General features: G+C 35.4%; 2 protein-coding genes across 2 annotated transcripts; one reads left to right on the forward strand and one right to left on the reverse strand.

Annotated features, from left to right (window-relative positions):
* Nucleotides 1-8161: 8161 nt before the first annotated feature.
* LOC130933781 (protein FAR1-RELATED SEQUENCE 5-like) lies at nt 8162-11163 on the reverse strand. Its single transcript, XM_057863394.1, has 3 exons — nt 8824-11163; nt 8639-8719; nt 8162-8356 (listed from the first exon to the last, which is right to left on the reverse strand). Exons 1-3 carry the CDS (start codon nt 11161-11163, stop codon nt 8162-8164), a joined length of 2616 nt encoding a protein of 871 aa, XP_057719377.1.
* Nucleotides 11164-14522: 3359 nt separating this feature from the next.
* On the forward strand, nt 14523-16081 carry LOC130936795 (probable aspartic proteinase GIP2). The gene has a single exon (XM_057866944.1). The coding sequence runs from the start codon at nt 14569-14571 to the stop codon at nt 15874-15876; it is 1308 nt and encodes a 435-aa protein (XP_057722927.1). The 5' UTR covers nt 14523-14568; the 3' UTR covers nt 15877-16081.
* Nucleotides 16082-20533: the final 4452 nt, after the last annotated feature.

The raw sequence follows: 20533 nt of genomic DNA on the forward strand, positions 1-20533 counted from the left end.
TCATGTAATTTACGATAAAGGTTAGTTTCTTTTTTTTTTCAAAATAATCTAGTTCAAACTAAATCTTTACTTGTTAAGGGAGATGAAATATTCGTTGTAGTCTCATTTTTAATATCCAAGTTAGATGATCTTTCCATGTTACTTAATTCTGTTGATAGAACCTTGATCAATCAGGTTCCTTATTCGGCTGTAGTCATGAAGTTTAAATTGGAAATAACAAACCATACGACCATTAATTAAGTTAATGTCGTTTAGAGTCCTTCACCATGTACCTCCCAAACACAAGATATTTTTATGTAGTAGGAGTTACTGGGACTAACGTATGAGACATAGCAGGAATGTTTTTACAACTATATTACTTAAAGTTCACCCTTTTTAGTTGGTCATTTTAGATTCGGACTGGTGTATGTGGCAGACAATTTGTGTTTAAGTTTTAATTTTATTCGTGGGCCCTAAAGGTGTTGTTAGGAAAAAAAATTATCTTTTTTAAAACGTCACTAATTATACATTATCACCAAGAATTCTAAATGACATTTAAGTGGGCCCGTGAGAATGTACGTGTTTTGGAAATATAGTACGTTTCTTTTTTTTCCTTGATTTTTTTTGAAAACCCAAAACAGGGAGAGTGCTGCAACTTAAAAAATAACAAAGTTAAAGAATCAAATAAACCCAGCATTCTTGAGGGATTACAATATTGTTACAATTATTTTGTTATGGCCACAAACAAATGTTAAACAAGAAGAATACTTAAAACTGTAACAGTTAACCGGAATTTTTTTTCATCTTTAATGCTTAAAATAATCCATTGTTTTCCCACATACTAATGTTGTCATATATGATACGTGTGTATAGGATCATTTGCATTCAGTAGCATTGGATTTGCATACTATAGCAGTCAAACATAGACGCAATAAAATAGAAACTAAACATAGACGCAATAAAATAGAAACCAACATAAGCACCATAAATACAAACCATAGTATATCAAAGCTGATCACCAAATGTCAAACACATTACATCACATACAAAATAACACATTAAGGATAACATTTTGATTAATTACACTACACATGATAGTTTATATGGTCTCCATAAATCTGTTAATTTGACCCCTGGTTGACAGACGATTCAGGAGAGGTCTGGGGTCGGTGTCGCTTACTAGGACCTGCCTCAGCCCCCCCACCATGTTGCCTCTTGTTTACACTGTAATTGAGTCGAAAAAACTTAGGCAGAAAACATGAAAACATGAGAAATTATACAACAAAATTATGGTCCATTGTTACTCACCCTGACTGCTGAGTATCGAAATTTTGCTATTGTTGGATCCGGCGGTGATTCCTCAGGAACATCTCGGTCTGGTAGACTCTAAGTTGGGCTTCTTTGTTGAAGTAAGCCCCACACACCGAAGCTAAGCGTTGAACGATATAGTCAGGCAAAACCTTTGCCGCATACAGTTCATCAACAACACACGGAGGTACATCTTTCCGGTTAATGTCCCGTACGAGCATGTAGAATACTCCCCAGCCGACGTACCTTAGCTCCACACTCAGCAAAGAACTTCTTCTGTACATGCGCCGTATCTTTCCTAAATCAGCTCCCTTTATCCAGAACCTGTTACCTTTTTACTTGGGTGTGATGTGGAGGCAATTGTCTTGAGTGTCAACGAAATAAAGATCAGTGGTACTGTACCACTTGAAGAGATGCACAATATTAGGTGGGAATTCAACATCATCCTGTGGCGGAACAAGACAAAACCATGGTAAGTTAATTTTCCAAACATTTTTTAACATCTGGTCATAACAACAAAATAATGCAAAATTGTGGATATACGTACATCTGTTGCAAATAGCCCAAACACATAGAACTGGTTGTACGATTGTTGAATGTTCCTTAATGCATTAACATACCTAAACCAACACGTAGAAACAACAACGAATAAAACAGAGTGGCCAGAAACCATAAAACAAGGGAGTAGCCAAACATTTTGTCACTCTTTATTTAATTAATCAATGCATTCAGTTATTTCAATATGTTCCATTTTATTATTTACAGATACGGCTGCTATCAAACGAGATGGCAAAAATTAAAGAAGATGGTTACCGGAAACTGCCCTCCATTATAGATTAATTACTTCAAATATTACTGTGGTTGAAGGGAGGGAGTTGCCAACGAAGTTTTCAGACGAACAATAGTTGCTTTATCAACGTAACTTTTTTCCTTCTTCAGTTGCTTTGCTATGTGACTATGTTAGTTGAGAATTTATTAATCCTTTTAATGTAAAATTAATCCAAACGTCGAGTCAGTTGTAGAGTGTAGTTATTATTAGCCAAGTCTGTGTTATCCGAAATTTTCGAAAACGTAACATAAAATTGATTATCAAAATGTTTTGAAAATGTGTCGTTTATAAATGTGCACAGATTTTTTTTAATTTTATGAAGTTTAATAATTTTCGTAGAAGAATCTAGATATAAAGGATAATAGTTACGAAATAGTTAGTCACAGGCATGTTAAAAAAGAAAAAAAGAAACCCAATAATCAGGTTATTTAAAAAAGTGAATTTAATTTTAAAAAGTTTAAAACGTTTGTTTCGACTTTCTAGCGGTTTTGATTTAATCTAGCATTAATTTCGGTAGTATCAATTGTTGAAGAATTTAATTTTCAAAGGAAATAGTAGTAGTTACGTATAAACCGACTTATTAAATTAATGCGGTTAATAGCAATCAATTAGTAATTGATTTTTTCCTAGGAATTTTTTTTTGGAGTTAAACTAAATTTTATTTAGTGTTTCGTTGAAAACGAACTTCGAAGGAGAGGGATTTACGGGGAGTTATTGGGATAGAACAGAATATTTGTTGGAGATTATCGAAAACCACAACGTTTAAGTAGCTGAATAAAGTACTCACTAAATTTTTTTGTAAAAACGCCGCGTTTTTAACCCCTCATTTTTTTACTTTATATATTCCTCTCAGTCACAAGCGTGCAAGATAAGTATCCTTATGTAATCACTATTCACCTTCCATCTTCCTTTAAAAAAAAAACCCTTACAGCAACCCCAGCATAACTCAGAATACACTGCTGTAGGCATCGACTCCAACAGCTTCGTCTCGGAGAATATGTCAAACAAGGTGAAACTCTATCCTAAATCTTATCCTGATAGTGGTCTTTAGTTTATCATCATCTGCATTTAGTGTCAATGTACTAAAAATGCAATCGTAGTAAAATCAAACTAAGATGGTGAGAGCATTTATTAAATGATTGGGGGAATGATTTGGGTTTCTGATTTGATCGTATGAAAAGGATTTTATGCATTTAGGTTTGATTAAGATTGTTCTGCTAAAGATTCAATAGATCACGACAGTAAATGATTATAACAAAATATAGTTGCACTGTGTGTGGAAAAATTGAACCAATTAGTTTCCAATTTCAAAAACATGCATGTGTGTTGATTTTTAATCAGAAGCTTCTGCTGTATGGGTTTTTTTAAATGAACGCTGACCTTTTTCTTTCTGAACTTGGCATCTGTGTGACACTTGCCATAGACGACGACTTCGAAGGACAAGGGTAAGAGAGTCCAAGAGATTGATAATGGTACGACACAAAGCTACAAGATGAGGTTTCTGAAGCCAATAATTAGGCCTTCAATGTTCAAACTGGTAACTAACACCCGTTTCGGTAACACCTGTTAATTTTAGTTTTTTTTTGCAATGCTATCGATGTTTTGACAGAACTTCACCAATTTGTAACAGTCATTACCTATAACTCCCGCTCAGCTACCAAACCGTACCCCCTACCTGGACCTGGTTGTTCCTGACGGAAGGAATAACCCCTGTAGGTGCTTCTGGACACAGCTCCAAAGTGGCAAAATTGCATTGACTCGAGGCTGGGAGGAGTTCTATCAGATGTACAAGATCAATCTGGACTCCATGCTATATTTCACACACAAAGGAAACTCCACTTTCCAAGTTAGGATTTTTGATTTTGGTGGTATTGAGAACTCGTACCAACTCCGTGATCCTGAAGAACCACCATATATAAGGACTGGTAATTATGAAATTGCAAAGTGTATCAACATCCCTCCTTCAGCCAGTGCTAGAGCGGTTGCCGCAAAGGTCAAAAGCAAGTGGCCTTTCTTTGTGATGGACCTAACTGCTCCCATGATGTCGTCGCGATTATTGGTAAGCGCTAAGTTGTTAAGACAGTTTGGTTGGATTGATGTTTTACTGAAGTAAGCGTTAAAGTAGATAATGCTAACTGAAATTTCTTGTGCTATAAACAGCCGAACGTCCCTCATCTCAGTCACTTCACTGGTCAGAGACACCGTCTCATCCTCACACACGGCCACATACAGGTCGAAGCTACATATACAAGGTATAGTGGAAAAAGGGATGGAAGCTTCGGCGTCATTTCTGGAGGATGGGAGAACTTTGCTTCATTGTGCAACTTCAAGCCAGGTGGCGTGGGTGTCTTCGAGGTGATATCAACGGAGCCAGTGACGATCATCCAGGTCAGATGCAAATAGGATGCAGAAGGATGAGTGACTGAAGGCGCTTAGCCCCTGTGTTTGACCTCAGTGTCAAAATATATCATGATACGACTTTTGCATTAGGTTTAGAAAGTATTATATTATATGTGTTTTGTTTGTTGAACAGTTATAATGACTTTTTTTTTGGTGTTATGAAATTGAAAACAACTTTTGGTAGTAACCCTAAAACAGAATCGCATTCGCAAATGATATACTTTTCTGCTCGTTTTTTTAATTGAGTTTTCCATTTTAACTTGATTGGACAGAAATTAGTTTTCCAAGTACAAAAGGCAGAGTTGCCTTAATTTTTTTAACTATGATGTATAGCCGGAATAAATGTTTGATGGCCTTTACAAAAAATTATAAAAAAAATCTGGCCCAATAGGCATGGAAGAAAACAAAACCTCGTATCTTTTTATGTGATCCTATCGCTTATATGTTGGGCTTTAAATTTACAATGTAAAGGGGGTTTTTTTTTAAAAAAATTGATTTTCTTTGACCTCAAAATGTTAAAGAAAAAAAAGTAAATCGAGAAACATGAAAACACCGGTAATGTTTGAATGAAGTCGTATGTGAACACTTTTTTTTTTAACTTGGTTTAATGAGAAATGTTTTTCTTTTTTGACACATGAACAGAATAGTAAAAATTTTTTCGGCCCAATCAATGCGTAAAATAGCCCAACCGTCGTTTATTTTAATCAAGCAAGGGTGGGTAATTTATTGTTGTTGGGCTTGGATCTCAATTGGGTCAATGGTCTAGAGTGGAGTGTCTGCCTTTTTTTTAATTATTTTGCAGGTCCAGCGCATAGATAAGAAGCGGTGGATCTTGAAGAGAAGAACGAGAACCACAAATTGCCGATTCTAATGAGATAAGACTTTATCCACATCCAATATCACTCTATCCAACACCAAGCGAGGGTTCTACAAATGGGCAGATTCTCTTCAACCCCATCAACGCTCGTGAGGTTGAGGTTTTTCCTAATTTCTTTAATCGTCACAATTAGCGGTAGTATCATGGATGCCCTGAATCAACTCACAGGATGGTTTGTTTCTCGCTAAATCAAAGTGGCTCTTTCGTCGATACGATGGTAAGTTCTTCTGGATTTATGGAATAATTTGTGAAGTCATTATATTAGGTTGTATACTTGGAGATGATTTTGTTGGAACACGGTTGTTAACGTATATAATTGATTTGATGAATGACTTATCGAGTGTTTTATACCTGATGTGTCTGTCTGGAATTTCAGATTGTGTTCGGGAAGCAGTGTTCTTTCAAAGTGTTGCTGGGTGGACATTTGTGTTCCAAGATGCACATTGGTTGATGAAATTGACAGCAATGGGGTTGCCGTCGCCGTTCAGATCCTGGAAACTGCAGTAACATGTGAAGCCACTCAATAACCGAACCCAAAGCAGCCAACAAATCTGACTATGAAGGTAAGACAATGGCGTGATGGTTGTAATGTGAATAAAATTTTAAGGGTTACTTGGTTAGGCTCTTTTAATACAATGTTGTCGGAGTCAATATTGTCGGAGATACCAGCGGGTGACGGAAAAAAGTTTTGACTCAGAAAAAATATAGATGCTCGTGTATGTTTGAATGAAAGTTGGCATGGAGTTGTTGGTTTCTTAGCGCTAAGGCTTGGGTATTTTGTTGTTTTTTTGTACACTGGTAAATCCATGATGAATTCCTTATGACACTACTGAGTGAATAGATGATTGAATTTTCGAGGTTGATCGGTTTCCATCACGAGCACCGGATGTGGGAAATGATTTTCCGTATCACTTCCTGCTGGTCGTTATGAAAACATTTCAAACTTGACTACTCAAACTTTGATTCGCTCAAAGTGGATCACAAATAATTCGTATAAGGATTTAACATGTACTTGAAAACCACAAAATATCCATGTTTTAGTCCTAAGAACTCAGGAAGTGCATACCAACCTTCATTTAACCATACACTATCATCTACATTCTTCCGTCTGACTTTCATTCCGTCACCAGTTGGTAGCTCCGACAAAATTGGAGTTGATAATCATTCCCACTTGGTTTTGTCTCGAGTAATTCATAATTTTCATACGTAGCGGAACTCCGTATATGTTTCACGAACAGTTGTACTTATACCTTTTCCACATACTTATGCACGGAAGAAAAAAGCAAAATATTAACTAACCGTATCTCATCTCAATGCACGACGAGGATGCGCGAAGGGAATAGATGACGTTGCTTCTCCCCCAAGAGATCAGGAAGATGGTGAAAATGAGAAGTACCATTCCCAAACCAACTTAGGCACTTGAGCTGCGGGACCGATTCATTTTCCCACGGAAGAAATCCGTCTAGAGGTAAAAAAAAAAAAGATGCTTCTTGTTGTAATTTAGAGTACAAGTGTCTCGGATGGTGTTTGGGCGCATGCAGTAGACCTATTAAAATAATCTGATTAATGTATGGTAGGTCCATGTGATGTATTTATTTGAATTTATATACTTATATTTAACATAGGCTGTTGTTGTGTATGTAGGTGGAACACTGGGAAAGGAAATTGATGAAGAACCTAGAACCCAAAGGCTAAAGGGTAACTAGCAGTTTCGTGGATCCTTTTTTTATTCTTCTTGTTGAATTAATTGAATGTTTTGATTCATCTAATGTGTATAGTTGTCGTGATGAGTTTTCTTAATATCAGGTCCTAATACTAAACAATGTTACGGATGCTGGATGACTACATTCTGGAAATATTCAAGCTCTCAATGCCAGGAAGGAAAACCCTGCCTGTCAAAGTAAAATCATGCCGTAGTCAAGTAGCTGAGAACATAGAAATCTTCCTTATTGTACAACTTAAAGGAAATGTCGGCAGTGTTTCAAACATTTATTGTTTCTAGTGTTAAATTCAGTCAGTATGTAAGAGTCTAACAACCTCAAAATGTTATTGAACCTAACAATCGAAAATATGATATGAGCCAACAAAAATGTGTTTCTGTTTACGAATTATCTGCTTCATATATCGATATATATTTCAAACTGCTTTCATACGAAGTGTGCCATTTTCCCTAAAATAAAATTTTCAATGAATACAGGAAATCCATAATAACAAAGCAGATTCACAAACTCAACGTTACAAAAGAGATTCGTAACCGTCTAAGAACAATTCAACCTTGGTGACTACAACCCATTCAATCAAATAATTTGGTTGGTAAATCAAATGCAATAAGAAAGGAAAAAAATTCATTTAACACAGCACTGTTTTTTCAACTGTATTGCATAACCACAATGGTAGGAAATCCTTACTCCAAATGCAACCACAATAAACTTCAACTAAAATACAGCAATGTAAGCAAAACACATGCATATTGATTATTGTCATCATAATGGACTAAGTAGGGAAAAAAATCAATTTACACAACTCTAATTGATCAATTGAATTGCATAATCACAATGGTTGCAAATCGTCACCCAAAAGTCAACCGCAATTTACTGCAACAAGAACACAGCAATGTTCATACTTAACGTAAATAACTACAACTAAAAAACTCCTCAATACCAAGCAGTGACTAATACATTGCGGTCACTAAATCAGGATAAATCATGCTTTTAGCACCAATTATACTTGCATTGCACTAAATTCAGAAGACTAATTCCTTGAAATGGTCAAACTGTCCTGTGCATCGACGCGAACAATGCCATGTACGATCCTTGTTTGTTGCCACAAGGCAGTGACGATGTTAACGGATCTCGGACATCGATCTGCACATGTCGTGTGTCACATTTATCATCAACGACATCATTAACGCAATCATAGTTCTTGAATGAATGTCTCTTGTCCTGCTGTGACTCCTTCACCTCCTGATAACATCATAATCCCCAATCAGAAACTACAATCATGCATAAAACCATAATGGTCATTCATCGCAAAGTGGTTAAGAGGAGTTTTACGCATCACACCTGTGTTAACGAGTAGAGATTTTTATTGAAAACACCATTCGTGGACGCGATGTCAATGGATTCGCTGCTTTCATGGAGACTCCGCTATTTTATATTTTTTTTTTTATACAAGAAGTCCGAGATCATCATTAATTTACCCTGTTCATGATACGGAAATTAGATGTTTATATTCAAAAAAATTACCTCAACAAAAGTGTTGTCTTTACCCTTCCGGTTCCTCATACCCGTCGTCGTATACTTCCTTGTTCCACCCTTTTTAAAAGGCTGCCCAAACAGAGGAACATTCACATAGTTTAATGGTTTTTAAAGGGACACACACCGAACAAGATTTTCACAGCAGGAGCCTATTTCGAATAAACAGATCGTACCTTGGTATTAGGTCCTGAGTGGTGTTCGGACTTAATTGAGAACGACCTTGAAGAATTAGCAAACCTTTGTGGACTAAAACCTGAGTCCTTGGCTGATGCATTGCCGTATGATCGATCGCGAGGGTTGCCTTCCACACTATGCTGCATCAGATCTGGACAGCGCTTGTAGTAATGACCGTACTTGTGGCAATTAGAGCATGCTCTCTTCTTCCTCCAAGAAGACCTTTTGGAAGGGGCTCCTTTGCTTTTGACAACGAATGGATCATTGATGCCTTCCACGTTAACATTAGGAGTTGACTTGCCTTGTTTGCGTGACTGCAGGCGGATAACTAAATTGACAAGTTCAGACTGGACTTCATCAAAGTCTGCAACATCCTTGCAAGCAATATCACACAGCTTGTTGCAATTCGATGCCAACGCTCCAACTCGAAACTTTAAGACCCTTTCGATGTCATCATTCACAGGCATATCTGTGCTAATGAATTCGTTCTTTGCATTCTTTGTCCACCTTTTGTATATCAACGAATCTGGAAACTCAAGTTTGTTTTCGAACTTCATGGCACAGAAGATATGACTACAGGGAATACCACGTGATTCAAACAGCTTGCACGAGCACGAGAACAGATTCTTACCTCTATCGACTTCCACCCGGCGATCTTTGGCCGGGTCTCCCAGAGCAGTCACACTGAACTCTACCTTGTCCAAGGTTGTGCTTAGTACCGTTATATTCAAAGCCCCTGCCCTCTGAATCTCATTACGAATTTCCTTGAAAATGTTTCGCGTGAAATAACAGGATGCAGATCTTTCATATACCTCCAATGAGGTAATCATCACAGGCTCTGAGCACTGAGACTTAAAGTCAGCTATTAATTCATTGTTTCTATACTCCTTTAAGGCCCTATCCAGGTTATGCATGAAGTCAATGAGGGTGTTCTTGCGATTAACATAAAATCTGATGAGAGAATTTATACCTTCACACTGTGATGTCGTCCTTATGTAACCGAAAAACTTATCCCGGAGGAAACAATGGGACCACATCTCACGGGTTTCGTACGTCTTCTCCATCCAGGTACTGCCAACAAGGTTGTGCTTATCCAAAATGGCTGTCCATCTCCGATCAAAGTCTCTCTGGTCGTTGTTGTCGTATATAAGACCCTTAAAATCGCGTAGGAAATTAGGATTCTTTATATTTTCACATGCATTTCTCTGCAGATGCCAGCCGCATAACCGATGGGTCGCATCAGGCAGAACATTCTTGATTGCATCTCGCATGGCAAGGTCTCCGTCAGTTATTACTGCTTTTGGACTTTTGCCACCCATCGCTTCAATAAAGGTTTCCAACAACCACTTATACGTCTCTGTGGTTTCGTCGGAAAGTAGTCCAGAGCCGAAGATAACAGTCTGCCCGTGATGATTGCATCCAGAGAAAATGACCAAAGGCTTGTTGTATTTATTCTTCTTGTAGGTTGAATCAAAGGCAACAATATCTCCAAAGCAGTGATAGTCGATAATCGACTGCCCATCTGCCCAAAAAATATGCTCCAGCCTTTCGTCACTAGTGAACGTATACTTTCCAAAGAACAGCGGATCGTTGTTTGACTTGCCAATCAAATAGTTTATTGCCGCATTGGCATCCCCGTTTTTAACTTTTGCCCGACGATAGCGATCGATGTGGTTGTACAAATCTTTCCGTGTGAAGCCAGCATGACGATATCCACCCTTCTGGAATGCAATATACCCCATAATATGGCAGCTCTTGACACCAAAATTATGAAGATTTTCCACTTGGACTCTATCACTCACAGTGAGACGACGATTGGCCGGTACCAGATGCGCAAATTGGGGTGGCGTCAGATCGTGGTTGTGAGATTCAACAAAACATGATACCTTCCATCTACCGCAGCCGTAGTCAAGCTTTACCCTAAGCCGAGCTGGACACTTGGTTCGCGTTAGCGACCTTGCCTCCCTTGATCTATCATCCATATCAAGATACCTCATATTTCTCCAGCCCTCTTTGTTGCAAACAAGTTGCCTGCTAATAATTCGACCTTGATTATCCCTAACCACGTCGTCCTTCCTCATTACGAATCCATGCCAACAAGAATAAGCGTTATAAAACTGGCAGGCCTCATCCTCTGACCTAAACTCCAGGTTCCAAATATCCTCCACCATTAGATCTGCTATTCTTTTTACCCCACAAACTTCTTCACTCTTGCTAGTAGAATCCAGCGAATCCACATCGTCGTCTTCAGCATTGTCTTCTGCATTCGGTTGATAATCGAAATCATCACCCAAATCATTATCAGAATCATTCTTCACATCATCCTCGTTAATGGACATAATTTAACCCCTGCCATAATTTTACCCAAAAATGTCAATAAACGGAGCCAATGGCAACAACGAAGGGAAGCTAAAATAAGTTGCATGTAAAATTAAATGAACCAAATCCAATTAAACTAACCCAATTTAATTTCAATTCCCCAAACCTAGCCACATCATAGAACTAGATAATGTAACTTAATTTCCAAATTCAAGGATAGCAACCCAACACCCTAAACAGAGAACCATTAAAAAGGCATAGACTATCATCCAAATTGAACTAATCTGGACATACCTTGATGACAAGCAGAGGTTGAGCTTCGGCGGAAAAAAAATGCACTGTCGGAGTCGGAGGGAGGTGACCTTTACCTAATCCGACGCACCTAATTCAAAGGCAGCCGAAAATTGATTGTTGGTAAACTAGCTTCCAGCAGCCACAGCTTCGGATCTAGCAGAAGTTCTGCTACAGATTTCTCTATCGGAGCCACATCAGTTTAGCGTTCGCCCTCTCCTCAGTTGACGTCGACGCCAATCCGACGAAAGCAGAGTACCAGTTCCAGAACCTGTTACTCGAAGGATATCATTCTTGCTAAATGGACGCTGGGTATCGAACGAAGGTGAAAAAATCAAACAGGGTTCGGTAGTGGGTTCTAGGATAACAAATTTCAGGGTTCGGTACTGGGTATAGAACGAAGGCGGAAATGTATTCAAAGTCGAAAACCTTGATAAGCATAAACTGCATTCCTTTTGGTGTGATATTTAGTACACAAGTTGAATAATGGGTAGTGGGTTCTATGCGTTTTCCAGGAAGTGAAAGATGATTTAAAGGCTTGTGACTTGTGAGACATGCATGTTGAATTTCAGAAAGTGATGGAGGGTATTTTATAAAATGAAAAACAAGTTAGAGTAATTATAAATGTTCCCCAATACATTATATAGTATATGTATACAATAATTAATGTAGTATTTGTTATAGTATATGTTCATTAAAGGCTTTTACTATTATCAATGAATGTATTAATGAAATGTTGAAAATTTTTTTGATCAATGGCTGAGATAAAGACACATGTGCAGGGGTAACTTACCCACAAAATTGCCATGGGTTTGAAAGAATTCACCTTGTTTTAATAGCATTATGTTGTGTTATTAACTTATTATAGATGTTTATGATTGAGATTGAGCCCAGAACATACTAATAAGATGTGGATAAGATATGTTGAAAACTTGAAATCTTATAAAACTGTCGGTGAACTTTGCACTAAATAAATTATGAACAGAGGCGCTTTCTTCTCTTCTTTCAAGCAATCTCAGATTAATAAGAATAACGCGTCACATATGACGTTTTTATTTAATATATAATATTATTAATGTGTCAATTCTGCCAGCTTTACATTATAATTTACAACTATCTATATGTTTTTCTAGAATAAACAATTTAACCCTTCTTTCAATTGAGGTTTCCATGAATTTATTTTACTGTAAAATTACTCTTAATTTGTAGATGATATTAAAGGTATTTTTTTTTTCAAAAATACATAATTCAAGGATTATATTATTAAGAGTAATAAGAAGAGTAGATCGATGAACCTGATTTTATGCTATTCCTTGAAGTAAAACCGGGGCATGGTGAGGCACCTAGTTTTCAGGATGTGTCTAGTCGATTTTACTTTCTAGAGATTAGAGAAATGAAAAAATATAGGTAAAAATGTTAAATAATATGAACAATGAATATATCAGAATTTCAATTTAACGGTATGCTAACGATTGATTATATTGATTCTTAATTGAATGATTATTTTTTTTGATTCGGTTTATTCACGTATAATTAATAACGGCTTGATGTTGAATTTACTAAGTGTAACCAAATCTAAAATAAAATACTAATAAAGTAATATGGCTGCCTTCTTTGACGTCCTTTTTTACATCTCATTCAAATCCATTAATTAAACTTACTTGTATAACAGCAGCGTAATCCTCCAGGATATATATATAGACTAAATATTATTCTTTATTTTATTTAACAATAAAAATTTAAATACAGTAAAATTAATAATTAAAAATTATTAAATAATTTTATATATTTGACTAAATTATTATTTAATAATTTTTAATTATAAATTTTACATAAAAATAATTATACATAAATTTTTATTTTATTTAAATTAGTTATATATATTGATAATATTATAAAAAAATATTAATAACTAATATTTTTAAGCCAATTTTTATTTTCCTTTCATCGTTCACAAAGTTAAGTTGGTTTCTTTGTTTTCTATTGTATAAATTAATCATTGGCTACAAAATTATTAGTGATATATATCACGCTATTTATTATATACTTACTCTTTGTTTATTTATTGTTGAGAACATTCAACTTCCATATATATAAATTCTAAGAGATATAGTTAATTACTTAATTTATAGTATGCAAGCCAAGAAATTTTCTAAAGTTAGGTACAATAGGGCTGCTTTCTTTGACGTCGAGGTATGTCTCTTTACATGCATACACGATATACCTGCTTTTTAATCCAAACCTAAATCGTGCACACTGCATTCATCACTAACATGTATGAACATAGCAATCAAACCAGAGAAAATTTTGATCATTCTTGGTTCAATATAACACAAAAAGTCAACCTATATTTATTTTGAATATATTTGTTAAGATTGTGATATTGTTTTTTCCCTAGCCATATTATTTTACGTAACTTTTGATCATTCAACATAACATTTTGTTTGCATAAACTATATAGTTTTTTCGTACTAGCTAGTCACATATATCTTGCTATATACACCAAAATAATAGTGATGTTTGATAGATATTTCAATATTGGAAAATTTCATACATTCACGTAAATGCACTATGTACACATATGATTGACATGACACATTAATTGTGATATGTCAAACTCAAAACGTAGTCACAGATGGCAAGATTAAGAGTTTCTAGTAGTCAACGAAGGCAACTCTCATCTTTATCAATTATCATCCACTTTATTCTCAAACTCTCGTATTGTTTATCCTTATTTTTATTTTATAGGAAACATTTCAAGTGCTCCAGGAGCACCGGTGTACCAGTTGTTTTAACCGTTGATTTCAATTAATATATTATATATATTTTTTATAATTCAGATCAACGATTAAAATAATTGGTGCACCGGTACTCCCGGTGCACTTGAAATGCTTCCTATTTTATATATATCAAGCCAGTTGTATGGTCTTGTACGTTCTTGACAAACATTTATAAAATAAAAAATAAAATATATATAACCATTTATAGAAATATATGTATTTACCTATATAAAATTTGATAAAATATAAAATTAAAGTAATAGGTGCTTAAACTTAGAATCTTACTATATAAATAGAGGCAGTGGTTTTGCAATATGAATCGCAGCACACCACAAGTTAACCAACTTCGTCAGCATGGCACAAAAACTCTTGGCAGCTTTCCTCCTCCTCCTCTTTTCCGCCGCCATCACCGTCTCTTCAGCTCAGAAATCATTCAGACCAAAAGCATTGGTCATCCCAATCAAGAAGGACACTTCCACAAACCAGTACCTCACAACAATCCGGCAGCGCACCCCTCTCGTCCCCGTCTCCCTTGTCCTCGACCTCGGCGGCCAGTTTCTCTGGGTCGACTGCGACAAAAACTACGTCTCCTCCACGTACCGCCCCGCTCGCTGCGGCTCCGCCCAGTGCTCCCTCGCCGGCTCCACCTCCTGCGGCACCTGCAACGCCCCTCCCCGCCCAGGATGCAACAACAACACCTGCGGCCTCATACCGGACAACACCATCACCCACACCGCCACCGGCGGCGAGCTCGCCGAAGACGCCGTGTCCGTACAGTCCACTAACGGCTTCAATCCAGGCCAAAACGTCACCGTTTCGCGCTTCCTCTTCTCCTGCGCCCCCACTTTCCTCCTCAAAGGCCTCGCTAGCGGCGTCTCCGGAATGGCGGGTCTCGGAAGGACGAAAATCGCACTTCCCACGCAGTTCGCCTCCGCTTTCAGCTTCGCCAGAAAATTCGCCGTTTGCTTATCCTCAAACGGCGTCGTTTTATTCGGAGATGGACCGTACGGTTTCCTCCCGAACGTCGAGTACGATTCGAAATCCCTAACCTACACACCTCTCTTCATCAACCCCGTGAGCACCGCCTCCGCTTACTCCCAAGGAGAACCCTCCGCTGAGTACTTCATCGGCGTGAGTTCCATTAAAGTTGACCAAAATGTGGTCAAAGTCAAATCCAGCTTGTTGACCATCAACAAGACCAGCGGCGTGGGTGGAACCAAGATCAGCACTGTAAACCCTTACACGGTTCTAGAAGATTCGATCTTCAACGCCTTGGTTAAGTCCTTCGTGAATGCCTCGGCTGCAAGGAACATAACAAGGGTGGCTTCGGTGAAGCCGTTCGGAGCATGCTTCAGCACGGAGAACGTGTTCAGCACGCGCTTGGGGTACGCGGTTCCAACAATCGAGCTTGTTCTTGAAAACGCGAAATTGAGTTGGAGCATATTCGGTGCTAACTCGGTGGTTCAAGTGAGTGATAAAGTGATATGTCTTGGGTTCGTGAACGGTGGGAAGAACCCTACAACCTCCATCGTGATCGGAGGGTATCAGTTAGAGAACAATCTTTTGCAGTTCGATCTGGCTGCTTCCAGATTGGGATTCAGCTCTTTGCTCTTCGGAAGACAAACCACGTGTTCCAACTTCAATTTCACGTCCACCGCTTAATTAATTAATTAATTAATTGAAGAATTGAATTATGTGCTGTGATTCTTATTCTTCAGAATAAAGGCCCATGTCATGTGGGCCCATACTTTTTGTTTTTTTGTGGGAGTAGCTTGTGCGGCTTCTGATGTACGTGTAATAATAGTATAATACTCATACACCATTTGTGTTTGAATCATAATAAAGGAGTGATGATACGTACACTTTACTTGATGTCCATGGATATTTACTTTCGCACAAAGTCTGTTAATAAAATAGCCAAGATATTTGTTAATGAAAAATTATATGTATACACAATATTGTTTTTTCTTATCGTATAAAGGATTAATTTTTTATTAATTATTTTTTTAATATTAAAAATAAAAAATTAAAAGAGATGTTTGGTTATATAATAAAGCTAAAAAAGAAAATTATTTATTAAATTTTGTTAGACAAACAATAATTTTTGTACATAATATAAATAATACTTTAAAATTGATCTAATAAAATAAAAAAATATTTTACTTTTAAATTATCTCTTAAACTCTAACATTAAAATAATTATTTACACACCTAATAAATTAAATATCTAACATATTTATTATTTACATTATTTAATATTTTCATTATTTACCTATATTTTTCCCTATTAATAATGGTATGTACTATACGTTGTCTCATCGAATATTTTTTTACATTAATAATATTTTATCTGCATAAATTTAAATATAAAAAAGTAATTGAAAAAATAAAAGAAGACCAATTTAACGAAATACTTATTATAGATTAGTTAATATTAGTGGGATAATGGAAAGAAATTTGAGTAGGTATATGAAATTTTGGTCTAACAAAAAAAAAATATATAAACTGAATGTTTTTAAATAGAACCGTGCAAGTCAGATGGGTTCTGCTCGTAAGACTAAGCCCATGACAAAAATATATATTTGCCACGTTTGCTTAATAACTTTACTGTCATTAACAATGTCAAACTCAAATTCAAACACTTTCTTGTACTTCACGTGTTAGCTATATCTATCCATGTTGTTTTCTTCACAGGGAATGTGGAATTCATGAAATGGTACCTTCCCATAACATGGGCAAGGATTCAGGTGAATTTTGTGTCTTGCATGCATGCTCAACTAACACTCCTAACTACCAATTAAATACAGGGATCTCCCTCCACTACTCTCCTATAAATACAACATACAATCCCACACTTTTTCTCATCCATCCTCATCACATCATCACATACATTATTTTAGTCTCTTCATCTCATTGTTTTTTTTTGTTGTAAGCAAATTTAAGATGGATACCAAAATGTTTGTGTTGATGTGCTTCTTCTCCTCTCTGTTTTTCACCTATGCTGCGGCTACTAATAATAAGCCATTCCAATCTCATGATGCAACACAAGGTAAATAATATAGGAAATTTTTTTAATGTATCTGAAACATGTGTTTTAATAATTTTAATCATTAATTTTAATTAGGTAAACTCTTAAAAATCAACTATAGTATAAGCCAAATCAATTAATTTTTCTTTATTTTTAATTTTGAAATTTCAGAAAATAGAAGTAATAAAAAGTTATTTTATTTTTTTGGATTATACTATTTATATACCAAAATCAGCCACCAATATAAAATATATATTAAAAATAAATTAAAACACATATATATTTATACATAATATATTGTTAGTTGATTTTAGTATATAAATAATATTTTTGTATTTTTTTATGTAACTAGCATATTTTTTAACTAATTAACTATAATTTCACTGTACTCTTCCTTTCACACATATATAGCACACCGCATTATATATTCTGTGTAAAATGTGAATATTTCATTCTTTTAGTGTTTATATATGCAGGAATAAGCACACCAAAAGTACTAGAAATAATACCTGAAACTGGATATTATTATGTGTTGGGAGAAGGATCTTCATCACTCAGCAAATGCGATACGTATTGCAAGATTGGGATCATTAAATATTGTTGCGATTCTTACTCCCTCCCACGTAAGATGGCAAAATATGCATAGATCATGGAACAACTATGTAATATAATAAAGCACATCACTATGTTATTATGATGTGTGTATTATATTTTATTATGTGTCTGCTTAGCTTCAATAATAATCCATCTTCTATATATGTACCACCATGAATGCATGTACCTCCCAATTTCTATATTGTAATGTGCGTGCCACTTATAATTATTAGAAAAAGTATATGCTACCAACATATTATCTGTCAATTTCTGCCAATTCTTATTTATATTTGTGTTTCATGGAAGTGTGTTCGTAGATGTGTCTAATAATTAATATATTTTAAATACATATATAAAGAGACACATTCAAAAAATATATCTATAAAGACACTTCTATTAAACACAGTTATAAAAAAGACATTTTTATTAGACACATCCATAAACACACTTCCATGAAACACAATTATAAATAAAAATTGGCAGAAGTTGGCAGATATGCTGTTGATAACGTAGCGGAACCATAATTATTATCAATGTCACATGCTTGAATCTATCAATATCGATCGTATGCTAATTTCCTCCAAAACTTGTATAGAATCATTTGCTTATGCAAATCATAACACTTATCCATCAATTCCATGAAAAAAAAAATTCCCTCACTTTTATAATTAAATGTGTACTATATAGACGAACTTTAACATAATTAAGGCCATTATGGATGATGAAGCTAAGGAAAGGTAAGGAACAAAATATAGAGATGGATATTGGTAGTGAAAATAAAAAAGAAAAAAATAAAGAAAGAAAGAAGAGGAATTATAGGTGAAAACTCATCTGACGTTATTTTTATGTGAAGTTGTTAGTTTATACCATTAGATAATAGTTTAGTTAAACATATTAAATTATCTAACGCTTTTTAATTAACAACTTCACAAAGACAACTGCATGTGAGTTTTCACCAGAATTAATAGCTAATGAGTTCAGTTAGTTGTAACTACTTTCTTAACTAACTCACATTTTATCCTTATCCGGTTACCGTGTATATATATTGTTAAGCAATTCTACAAAACCAGCACAATTTACTCTTTTTGACCAGTATTATTAAGAAAAAAAAAGCTAAATACACTAATAAATATGTGTGCTAGCTAAAATTACTAGTTAATATAAATAAAAATTATTCTCCTAAATATTTTCTTTCTATATTGTTCTACTAGCTTTTCTTATAGCTTTAAATTTAATTAGGGACTTGAATAAAACTAGAAGTAGGACTTATGAAGTAAAATAAAGGAAAGGTATGGCTACTATAAATCTTCCGTTTTAATTTTCTTCTTTAGGTTCTTAGTTCTAAACTCTCATATAAATAGACGACAAAAAATATACATGGATATCACAAGTTGGTGCCTTAGTGCCCTAACACGTATATATAAAATTACAAATACAATGATTTGTTTCCTTTAATTTTTCCATTTGCTTCTCTTGCTACACTCCTTTTTTTTTTTTTCTATTTGTATATATAGGGTTGTCTACACCCGAAATGAATTAGTCTGGAGAATTAATATGATTCAAAGTAAATTAATTAAGGATCATAAGATAAGATCCCTTTGAAGAAGATGATGAAATTTCACAAGAATAACGATTGAGATGAGAAGAAAGATTAGAGTGCAAGAAAGCGAGACTTTGTAATACCATACATTATTTTTCATCTATCAATACATTGTACATATGATTATATATACAATACTCAATCCTACTAAAAATATAATCTTTCATTAAAAGATCAGAATAACAAAGACGATGAGAACAAGAATATATTGAAGATCAAATTACTTTACACCAAGGGTATGACGAGTCTTTTGTCCTACAACTCTTGTAAAATTTAACCAAACTACAAATCAACTTGGATTGATTTAGTAGCTAGTTTAAATAAATATTAAATGTTCGAATTTTATTTTATACATATAATAATTTATTTATTAATGACAAAATTTTAAATAAAATTTTGATTTATAATAAATTAATTTTTAGTTTGTTAATTAAGCTGAAAATACAATAAAAAAAAGAAAAAAAAACAAACCACCAATATTTTTTTATCTCTTTAAATTGATGTATACGGTTGCATCTAGTTATATTAATTTTTGTAATTATTATTATTTAATATTTTTTTTTTGGGATACTCCCATAAAGATGTTTAAAACATCTTTTTTTAAAGTTGCTAACGTGTCACATTGTAATTGGTGTATTTAAATAATCGGTTTAATATTTATTATTTAAATCCAGTTCGATCTGGTTGGTTTAAATAAACCGGACCGGATCATGCTTAATTAATTTTTCTTATTAAATTTCTGATACGACGTCGCTCAGTGTTCTTAAGCGACCTTCTCCTCCCTCACCGTCTCTCTCTCTCTCTCTCTCTCTCTCTCTCAAAAGCTTGAGTCATCTCTCACTGTGGCTCATTGCTCTCGCACCAAGCTCGCTCCCTCTCTCGGCTCCAGTCTCTCACTGTCTGGTGTCGCACTCAAATCGTCGTCACTCTTTTGGCTACGGTCTCTATCACGGTCTCTGGTCTCGCACTCAGTCGAGCCCGCGCGCCTTCCCTACCCTCGTTGTCGCCGGAGGCAGAAGCAGCAGGTCCTGGGACTGGTCATCTTCGTCGTACCTTGTCTCGTCATCGTCTCACAGTCAGTCCCGCACCTTCGTTGC

This window comes from Arachis stenosperma, chromosome 6, assembly GCF_014773155.1.
Source record: "Arachis stenosperma cultivar V10309 chromosome 6, arast.V10309.gnm1.PFL2, whole genome shotgun sequence".
NCBI classification, from domain to species: Eukaryota; Viridiplantae; Streptophyta; class Magnoliopsida; order Fabales; family Fabaceae; genus Arachis; species Arachis stenosperma.